This window comes from Varroa jacobsoni, unplaced genomic scaffold (genome assembly GCF_002532875.2).
Source record: "Varroa jacobsoni isolate VJ856 unplaced genomic scaffold, vjacob_1.0 scaffold_895, whole genome shotgun sequence".
Classification (NCBI taxonomy): domain Eukaryota; kingdom Metazoa; phylum Arthropoda; class Arachnida; order Mesostigmata; family Varroidae; genus Varroa; species Varroa jacobsoni.
In genome coordinates, this window is record NW_019213797.1 from 21920 (window position 1) to 33104 (window position 11185).

General features: G+C 40.4%; 1 protein-coding gene across 1 annotated transcript in view; it reads left to right on the forward strand.

Annotated features, from left to right (window-relative positions):
- Positions 1 to 10948, forward strand: part of LOC111264747 (uncharacterized) — a 17279-nt gene extending 6331 nt beyond the window's left edge. The window contains exons 3-4 of the mRNA XM_086970195.1: positions 8816 to 9052; positions 10231 to 10948. Coding sequence (XP_086826321.1) covers positions 8816 to 9052; positions 10231 to 10374 — 381 coding nt within the window. The 3' untranslated portion in view covers positions 10375 to 10948. The remainder of the gene's footprint in view (positions 1 to 8815; positions 9053 to 10230) is intronic.
- Positions 10949 to 11185: the final 237 nt, after the last annotated feature.

Here is an 11185-nt window from a genome sequence, read left to right on the forward strand (position 1 = left end):
CCCCCCCCCCCCCCCCCCCCCATCTCAACCTTTGCGGGTCACAAACCGATGCGGATTAACCGATCGAGTTTTGTTAGATACTGAGCTCGGCTCGCGTCCATTCTACCACTGATTAATTCAGCTCGCCTGATTTCAAACTAGCCTAACTCCGGTATGCAATCACCCTGCGTTCGCTGTTCCGTTACGTGTTTGCAGTTATTTGGGGGGCGGACCTGAACTTCGTCTAACATGGAACACACTCCGACTGGAAGCCTATATCTTTAGAACTGTTTCTGACTAGAATGCTTCTGAGAACTTGTGGCACAGATTTCGTTATCTTGTTGTAGCTATTTCGTCACAGCGACAAATGTTGCCCCACATGTATATGTAAAGTGATGCGCTGTTCAAAGGCCTTGCTCTGTTTCAGTTGTTTTCGCGCTCATGTTCAGACCTTTCCGCAGAGAAGGAGAGTCAGTCTTGTCCTTCTGCAGAGACTCCTGCTACTCCCATACTCTCCTGCACTTTTTTGTTTCGGCATTTCAATAAATCCGCTCCCAAACTTTCCACGAATGTACGTTAGGCGAGGACCATCGTTACGCCTGTAAGCTGAAAACACAAAAAGCCGCGGTATACCTGTTTGAGCCCGGTGGTCGATTAATGGCCATTAATACAGAGTAAAACCATAACTGCTTTTTGACCCCGGAACTTCGCTTTTCCGTTTATTTGCTCTTGAGCAATAATGTTCCACGTAATTTGCCTTACTCATTCGTTTCGTTAACGTATTCCACCAATGACGAACCATTTCGCAGTTTCATTTTACTTCAAATCAATCATTTTCTTAAAAAGTAACTCTTCAAGCAGGTATTCCGTAAATTCTCTACGGCTGTCAAAGAGAATGCGCCGACTTTGACCTTGAGATTCTTCTTCGAAAAGATGAATCATACGATAAGATGATTCATTTTTAAACGACGTTCTATCGAAGGAAAAAACTATCCTGGCAAGTATTCTTACATTTAAAGAATTCCTATTATATGTCCGGATGGTTTGTAATTGATGGACTCCCAAATAACGACGAAGACATAAAAAAAATCGATAACTGTCTTGTATGGACTGAAAAAACAAATACATTTTTTTCCATATAAAGCATTGTCAGCTCTGTACGGTGGCCATCCCATAGCCATATACACAAGCTTCCACCGACATGTGCACATGCACACACCGATAGACTAAAATTAGTTAGCCTAATAGATAAATAAACGGATCCTAGGCCTTTCATTGATTCGATGCGTTCATGTTATACTCTGGGCTGATCTAAGCTATATGCTGGATGTGCGTCAAATGTCATTTTCCTGCAATTTTCGCGCTTTACTTTCATAGCTGTTTTATCAGTCTGTTATAATATGAATGAAGTTGACACGGATTTCAACATGTGCTACTGCTTAATTGCACCTCCACTCCGAGTACAATACAGCGCCCTCTGTCAGGAGCACAAACGCACAACGAAGGAATACTGCGCGGGCTCGGTGAAAAGCATACCACGAATACACGTATTTTTGTTCCTCAATTTTGAAATAATAGTTCAGAACGCTCCAGCCAAATGTTGACCAAGATTATACTTCTTTGATTCTGACAGTCTGTTAGCATCACTTATCAGGCTGCATTTACCGCCCAAAGAACGATGCTCCTGGTACAGCTAGTTCATTGATTTAGTATGATCTTTTTTTAGCATTTTTACCCAATAGCTACTTCGTTACTTGGTTGCGATTAATCCATTAACGCACTTGTATGTATGTTGCTGCTCACTGAGTTCAGCTTCGATATAGACCCGAACGAGTTTAGACGTCGCTTGTAGATGTGAAGTAAACCTCTGGGCCGCGATTGCCACGCCCAGACCCCAAACCTACAATTCTTCTCGCTGTCTTATCGGAATGTTGTTGTAATCTCGATACTCTCTTACAGTTCTCCCTTTTCTCTACTTTTGCCAATCTGCTTCCAAATGTCCATTGGCTCATTAAAGCAATTGATGGCAAACGACCCCCGAAAAAGCATTTCTTCTATCAGAGATGCCTAATATTTCATCGATTCCCAATTATTTCGGAAGGAATCACTACTTTGTCAGTAATTCGTAGAAATATGAACAATTAACAATGATTCCCTTAATCCGCTGCGGGCCTATTCTGTAAGGCCTGACAAATTTTCAACCAGCTAGCCTAACTAGTTAGCATTGTACTATCTCGTTTGGAGAGAGGAGCTATTTTCAAGGAAATAAACACTCGATTAAACTTTATCATCCACTAAGTTTATTTCAGGATAGAGCCTAGAAACAATCGGCTCAATGTGGCCATTCTAATAGCTAGGACAGACGCACAGATCGATAAACAGACAGACACTCAACTGTAGCAATATACTGTGTACAGGTTACAGGTACTGTGTACAGGTCGAACGGCTTTTTGTTTATCGCCGATAAACACATTTTTGTCTAGCTGCACGGGCCCTAAACAGGTGTAAGCTTCTACCCGAAAAAGCTGATTAACTGTATTAGATAAGTGACATTTAACGCTGTCTTCGAATATCTTGGCGTGTCCTTCTGCGATGCTTCATCTTGGATTAGGTGCTGTTTTTTGTTAGTGGCTTGGAGGAAACGTCGAAAAGGATCCAACCTTCTGATTCCAATTTTCTTTTGAATAAAAAATCTCAGCATTGTCTATTAAAATTTTATTGCAGAGTATTACGAATAAGGAACTTTAGCTATCCTTTCTATCGCTCGCTTTAAGGCAAACCTTCAAGTTCACGCGACTGCGAGCAACGTGTGGCTGATCCTGATTAAATTGATTGTCTTCAAGAGAGATGAAAATCTTTCGATCTTCCATTTTTTGTCCTTGTACTTCGCTAATTGACTGAACAAATAATAATCTTTGAAATGTTTAAACCTTTTTTAAACAGCAATTAAGATGGGCTTCTTACAAAATCGAGTATGAGATTTTTCTGTTGTTGTGGGGTAGGTGGGGTCCGCGCATATAATCCTGTCTCACTGTTTTTTGTCTCTGTAATTTCGCTAAGATTAGTTTTTCGAAGTTCACTTTTAGCGGTATTAGAAACGATTGCAAGTTGTTGATTGTCAATATCGTTCAGTTATTATTAGTGATGAAGTTGTATGTATTGGAGTCTCTACAGATACGCCTTTGATACAGGGGTCTGCATCATCGGTATCGCTATTTCATTCACCAACTGGCAGTAGGTGTCATGATTTGCCTAAACATACAATTAAAATTAATCCGAAAGGTAAGCTTTAACCGAATATATTAGGGAGCGTCCAAACAACGCCTCTCGAGGCGTCTCGTTTAATCATGGGGCCAGAAAATACGTTTACAGTTTTTGAGTTTTCCTGGAAGTTACACACTATATTTTTTTAGATATGAATAGAGATAGATAAACTGTTACCGACAACGTCAAAGAGGCATATGGGGGCTCCGCGGCTACAAGGCTACTCGCACCTCATGATTTTTCCAAACAGTGTCGAAAAAACTTCAAAGCTGAAAAGTTATAGGGCTTTTAATGGCAAGAGTCAACAAGAAAAGAACCTGCTTGCATTTCTTTTTTTTGCACGGAAGTGCTGAAGCGGGAATACGCAGTTCAGCCTCTGAACATTGAAATTGACGGGGCTCTTACTAATGCTACTGCGATAGTCGCTTTTTTACTTTTATTTACTTTGGTTTCGATTAAACAGCTAGTGAAGGTCGTACCTGCTCTTTCTGGGGCGTTGAAATTGTTACTTTTATTTAGACAACCGAACATCTTCGTGGAACTTTATTTAAAAGTGGTTCGTGGACGTACACGATTTTATTTGCCTACAAATATTGTGTAGGGGTTTCTATAGAATGTCAGCGTTATCGTTTACTTTGTTGATTTTGGATATCTGGTTCGAATCTCCTAGCTTTTTGCTCATGTGTCCTGGAAATATGTAATACCTTTATCATGATGAAAAGGTAGGATAGGCAAAGTAACGTTCTTCCTTGACAGCAGATTTTTACAGCAATAATTCTGAGTCGTCCTGTTATTGAAAAAGTTCTGTTTAATAAATTTAAACACCCAGAAATAATTTCGGATTCCCTGAAATATCTTCGTTTGTTCAGCATCCTCTATAGTTTGGTGCTAATGCTCATCTTCCAGAAGTCGCCCAGTGTGTAAGCGAGGATCCCGCAATGTAAAGAGGACGCCTTTATGCCTTCTCAGTTAGATCATGCATGTCGTTCTACACAGATGATGAACTAATAGGCTTGAGTAATAGACTTTATTCCCACGCTAGTTTGTTGTGGAGAAACGTTCGCCTTCCGTTTGTCCTAGTTACTGTTGGCCCAGGCCCAGTTTTGGGTACGTCAACGCGTAAGTTAGTAATAGTTGCGAAAAAGCTATGAACGGCGTTTTTTCCCGAGGGTTTTCCTTACTTTCTCTCACTGATGTGAGTACTTTTTCGTGGAAGTGTTTTTTCTAATGATATAGTCGTTCGATAAACGAATATCGCGCACGGATCGGGAAGCTAGATGCTTCTGTTTTTATTTACTGGTTAGTTATAGTTGGGGTTTATCCAATTCAAAAATAGCTCCGTCACTTTTTTGTATGTGTGGTTTTATCTTACCTTATGTGTGGTAATCTTAACTATTACTTTAATTAATTTAATACTTGATGATGAGTGTATTTAAACCCCGAGGTGGCAATCGAAGGTCTTCAGAAGCCCGGCATTCTATGGAACGATCACGACGTGCTCTTACAAGGGAGACCTTTGATTATTCAGGTATAGAATAGATCTTCAGATCCAATCTTTGTGGCCATATCGACGAGGTGTCATTGAAAAGGACAGCGTGCTCACAGTGAGTAAGTAAATTGACCTTCATGACTTATAATTTGTATTATCATAATGATATATTAGTTTTTCTTTTCCGTTGATTCTAACTATTTTCACCCGATGGCTCGGTATTGTAGGTAGCCATAAAACAAGCATGATTTGGAGTGGCCTTTGTTATGTCTGTTTTAGTAGTAGTGGATCATCTTCATACCTTTACGATGTATCGCGTTGTGCTTCTCCCAGAAATGGTTTCTTAGTTTCTATTCACGAAGTCCTGTCCGCGGCACTCAGTGCTGTGTTGCGGATTCATCGAATACAAAAGGATTCGTAGCGTCAATAGTTATTAATTCAAAATTAATGAGGGATCATAGGGTTTCTTCAGGAAGTCGGTGCTCTGTAATAACGCTAAATGAAGTCATTGTCAATTGTTTCGGACAATGTCTGTTGTTAATTTAAAGCTGGCATCGACTCGTATAGCGCTCTAACGTGTTGTATGCTATTTAATTCATTTGTTTTACGTACGACAAAGAGGCGATTCTATCATTGAATGTATGTATTTACTGGCAATAACAAATCTCATTTCATCAGTCAGTTTTATATTGCTTACATCTTCCATTGTCAGCGGGAGGTGGATTCTGTTTTTTGCGGCTTTTTCATTCTGTTTGCTTTCATCATCTGTGCAACGCCGTTCTGTCGTCATGAAAGTGCTGTTAGATTCAGCGGTTCTCTTTGCCCTATTTGCGTTTCTATCGCTTGACGATGACCGTTTCGGCATGGGGTAAATAACGATTACCTGGAGGCAAAAATACAACAAATACAATGGAGGCAATACGGGGTACTTGGCTTGAATGTAGCTTCACACATACATATTCTATGTATATATGTAAGACACATAAATGTTATATATACGAAGATAAATATTATACTGTAACCGTCACGAGACTTTTACCCCACTTCGTATAGCTCGTAACACAACGTTCTCAGCACAGATTTCCTAAACCTAAATAAATATATATGGACCTATATAAAATATAGGTTATGATATACATATAGTTTTAGGTTATTTTTTCATGCATAACTACAATATACGTTTCCTTGCTTTATATTTGATTATATTGCTATAACAGAATTTTGCTTAAGTGAGCGATACGCAGCTGAACTGAGGAAAGAAAAAAACAGAACTCGAGACGATTGATGTTATGATAGATAATTCGTTGAGTCACCAACCACCCGGTCGTGTTTACAGAACGAACCCGTTCACAGCAGTGACCCTCTATCAATGTGCCGCAATGGCCTTTTGAATGGTTTCCCATCGCAAGCAATGCACGTGTTCCATAAAATCTCAGCACGTACAGAGAAAGCAGATTATAGTCAGGCCCAACAGATAAAAACAATCGATTTTTTTATATAACGATTTTTGATACGTCTGCATCCGAGGCCATGTCCAAGGATGGACATCTGAGCCTAAAGCAAATATAGACCAAAAGGCATGTTTATAGGCGGGGGGAAATGCCGTTAGCTATACATAAAAGTATTATATTAAAAAACACAACTGAACAGCAACCCTGATTATATAACAATGTTAGATTATCGTTTTTGGCCGTTCGACACGCTCTTTGCTCACTCTTTTCGTGTGCAGCAACGTAAATATGCGCCGCAGACATAAACGAAGCCGTGTAAAAGGCACTGCAGTAAATGTAACGCTGTCTGAAACAAAAAAAATTTCATGTTCAAGCGAAAATGTCTTCCGATAGATTTGCGTGCGAAAAAACATCTACACCTCTTGCATCCTCCATGTAAAAACCGAAAGAGTCATATACCGGCAACACCATGATGTTTCAACTGAGTTCCAACAATTTCAATCAGAAATCACAATTACACCCCTTGTTGAATAAATGCTTAAAATATCGTATTGTTTGTTAACACTTTCTATGTGGGAACCAGAAAAGTTCTTTTATACATACTAAAATATTCCATCAATTCCTAACAAATTCGGCAAAATCATCATTTTACTTTTAAATAGTAAAAATGCGAAAATTAAAGAAAAAACTTTATGGAAAGACGATATTTGAAATCAATCTTTCGTAAGCTGGTAACGGGCATCGAGAAGATCGTCGAAAAATAATCAAGCTATTCAAACGAGTAATATGCCTTGGGAAAACTTCCCTTGGAGAAATGTGGTGGAACGCCCACTCCAGAATGGACATTGAACGGCCTAGGAAGACGACTCTGTTGTATGTTTTGACTCAGATAACCGAAAATGAACGATCTTCAAGTTAATTTTCATTTAGGAGATATATAGTCGATTTAATCGGTCATTAGAAGAATGTGAGGCTCGACCTGATGCAAACAATGGATAGAAACATCTGCATTATTGAAGTTGCTATGCTTGCCAAGACAGCCATTCAATTCAAGCAAGTTGGCTGTGAAGACATATCTTGAGCTTTCCACGACAGCGTACATAGAAGCTAAGAAAGGTAGCTTGAGTACATTTGTCATGGTCACGATACAGGCGTGTTATATTTAGCTCTGTAGTAAACTGCTTCTACACTTTCTCTGGTCGTCATAATAGCGGTGCTACATCGAGTGCCATCATAAACATGATATCAGTAGATTCCCTAGTTAACGAAACACGATCCTTCCGTAGGTAATTGGCGTTCATTAATCTTCTTATTTTGGTCTAGTCGTCGTTTATTGTAATAATAATAAACTCCCAAATAACCTCAGAATCAAAATCGGAACTCGGTAAGCAAGGGAAAATATAGTCATATCGGCACGTAGAGCAAACAGTGTAACGAAGGCGCAATGGCCTGACAACTCCACGGCAAAATTTACCGCACTGTACGGAAGGTAAAATTAGGATAACGTAATAACGGTTTCCGACATAACGTGATTTGTACAAAGACATGGATCATTTCATAGCTGCCCTCTTCCGCAAAGTCATGTAAGTGAGCAGCGTGCGAAGTATGCTTTGGTCTGAGGTAGATTTTGATTGTATCAGTTATGCCTTCGTACTGCGTGTGGTCATTTAATAGATCTGAACATTATCTGATCTGACTCTCCGTGATTACAATTACGTACGTGCGGCATTTAATAGTCATTATACACGCACCAAGTCTGGACCCAATATCGGATATCTTCAAAGGTGCTTTGGTACTCCTGTCAACATCCAGTTCGTTAGGCAGTCTACAGGTGGCGGAATATGAAGAATGAGGTCGTTATGACAGCGTTCTCGTGTAATTGTGTTTTAACCTGAGTCAGTAAATAGATGATGCGAGAAATCGACACTCTGCTTCTAAAAACCCCCTTGGATAAGAAGGCAATCATCCCCTTCTCAAGATATCTATGAGGCGTTCAAAGAGCTACAAAGAGCACTCTTAACGTAAACAGCCGTTACTTCGGAAGAAACATGACGTTTTTTTTTTTCATTTCACATTTGATAGAGACGTTATGGATGGAAGAGTTGGCCCGAATAGTTGATTGCAGTAATCTTTTCAGGGACGGGCTGAGCTAGCGAATAAACGATAACTTCAGAATGCTTTTGATATACTCACGACACTCATTAAAGAAAAAATACTGAAACAACTTTCGTTAGTCGGATCCAGATAGGCCGCGGCACTTACTGTAATCCCTAAAGCTCGTTAGTGGATATTTTTTAAAGAATATGTGCCTACCGCTTAGCTCGAGCCTACTGTTTTCTGCAATCATATGGCTAGCTGAGGCATAATTCGAGGCAGGCTCGGTTGGTTTACGTTGCTATAATCAGGTGACTAAAAAAGAGCACTGATAATTAGGCCCTTGCATTTTATCTTACCTATTCTGACATCTGTGCTGCATATTAAAATTAACACTCGCGTTTGAAACAACAGATGTTGAAGAGGCGTCTGGGGCAATATGCCATCTGGTAGTTAAGTGTGGAAATTTTAGCAGTTAGCGATGCTCAGCTCATTTGTTTAGCCATAGCTGCTTTGCCTGTTGTTCACGCGTGCCAAGGAGTGTCGACGGATCCGTCAACGTCGCGTCACGTCGTTGGCCAGCCAGTCACAAGAGAACGTTGTTTACCATGCACCGATTCCATATATGTATGGATATGGTGCACAAAACGAGGGAGGCCACCATTCGCATCGCGAGGTGAGTGATGGACTGCGAGCACGAGGATCGTTCACGCAAACGCTCTCCGATGGACGAACCAGAACCATCGAGTACATTGCTGATGAGAAAGGCTTTCGGGTAAGCTAACCTTCGTAAAGTACGCAGCGCTGACGTGGATTTTTTGTTGATTTCGTTTTGCTCTCGATTCTACTGTTGAGCATTATATTAGGTCTTCTAATCGATGGGTTCGATTTTGACTAAGCTTACTGTGTTGCTCAAGATAGGTTCAGTCTGCGAAGTGAAGGAGCTATGCAATATCGTCGACAGAGACCTTTAATCTTCGCTTTAAGTGAGGATGTTATTCCATTGTAAAAGCGGATTATTTCGGGGTATAGTTGCACAGAAATGACCTATCCTCAGTGGTAACAGCTGCGAGGCGATATTACCTGCTCCATGGCTATCACGAGCTGGCCCTGTCCCTCTTTCCATAGGGCCCAAAGGGCAAAATATGTGCATAGCGAAATAGTTCGAACATCGAAAGTAGAATTTCGAAGCTCCGATGTTAGACGTGTGCTTAGATCGGCGCATGTTGCAATCTTTCTATCGCCTTCAACAACTTCCACGGTGTGAACAAGTCCTCACATCCTCAGTATGGTATCAAGAACTAGGCCCTATTACGAGTTCTAGTCAGACTGAATCTTACTGGACCTATCTGAAGTTTCTCTAGCAGATGACATAGCAACCAGGTGCCATGGCAGAAATTTCGTTGAATGTTCATGGTCGGCACGGTAACGCACTGAAACGTATATCGTTCGCGTGCTATGTTACCACTGTTAATGTGCACCGTGTCACCGTAGTTATTCATAACTATAGAAAGTTCTGCACATTTCTGCTGTGGCAAAAAAAATACAGCATGATAACGCTTTACGTTATGATATGATAATTATGATTGTGAGTCTCATATTAATGCTTTTATTTACTGTGGAAAGTTGCTTCGTTGGCTCTGACATATGCTTGGGCTTTATGTTACGATTGATTTATGATGCAGTATTGGCCTCGTCGTTTCTTACATTGTCATGCCCGGAATAGTATACCGAAGAAATATTTCGTCTGCTTGACGCATGGCTCAGTTCAGCATCATTGCGCCACCACTAGCTTTGATTTTAAACTAATGACCGCGTAAACTGAACATGACGAGAGGTATTGCGTCAAGTTATCTAGCAGCGTTTAGCTGTTTCGCTTAAAATGTTACTACGTACTTTTTATCATAAATGACACTCAAATATTTATGATCCATATTCGATGACGTATTACAGGTACTAGCTATGAGGGATGTTTACCACGACCCGAACGCTATCCCGTCTCCGAAGCCAACGGTCAAGCCAATTAAGGACGAAGCCATACCGCGATGGAATCCCGTGCGCAGGAAACCCAGAGAGGGTGCGCAAAACTCAGTCTGAAAGTGCCAGGGCCCTTTATGGTGAAAATAATTGAAATAATTTTTGCAAATGGCTGGCGCTATACATAGTCATTCGATCAATCGGAAAGCTGCCAGTGTTTCATCTTCAGATACTCGTTCGGTGCTTCAATATGTAATTGAGCTTTCTTTCACTCACTCGTCGTTTTTCATTCCGGAGAGACCAACAAGTACTTGGACTCTCGGACATCTTCTTCAAATTGAAAAGAGTCGCAAGGGACATCTCTATTGCTCCAGGCTTAATAGATTAAGAAATATCATTTCAACAAACGTGTCGATTCGAAATGCAATATGGCACTAAAATTCAGTGTAACCAACGTCGTTGGTCGCATGCTTTTCTGCAAGCTCGCTTTTTTTTTTTTGGTTTGTTCTTCTGCTGGGTGAGGAACATCGTCTTGGAAGATCCCGGTACTGGGTCCCCCCATTGGAGAATTGCTTGCAGCGTGCTATAAGGCGCCATGTTAGCGAAATGTTTATTATCGGACATGTCGAAAACAGGGACATCAAATACAACATCTAAAGCTGCGTTAATAAATATACTTTGGTAATCGGAATAAGCTTTGTTTGGTAAATTCCACTTCTCGAAGCCCCATAGCATCCTGACTCTAGCGTCATGTATCGATTACAGTATAGGTCCTATAGCCCTATAAAATATAGAGAATCAGCAATATTAACAGTAGAAAATGACCAAAAGTGCTTTATTAATAATCATGTTTAATACTTGATGCAAAGATTGCAGTAGCGACAAATCGTGTTGAACCTTTACTTCAATCGATGTATATATATATATATTA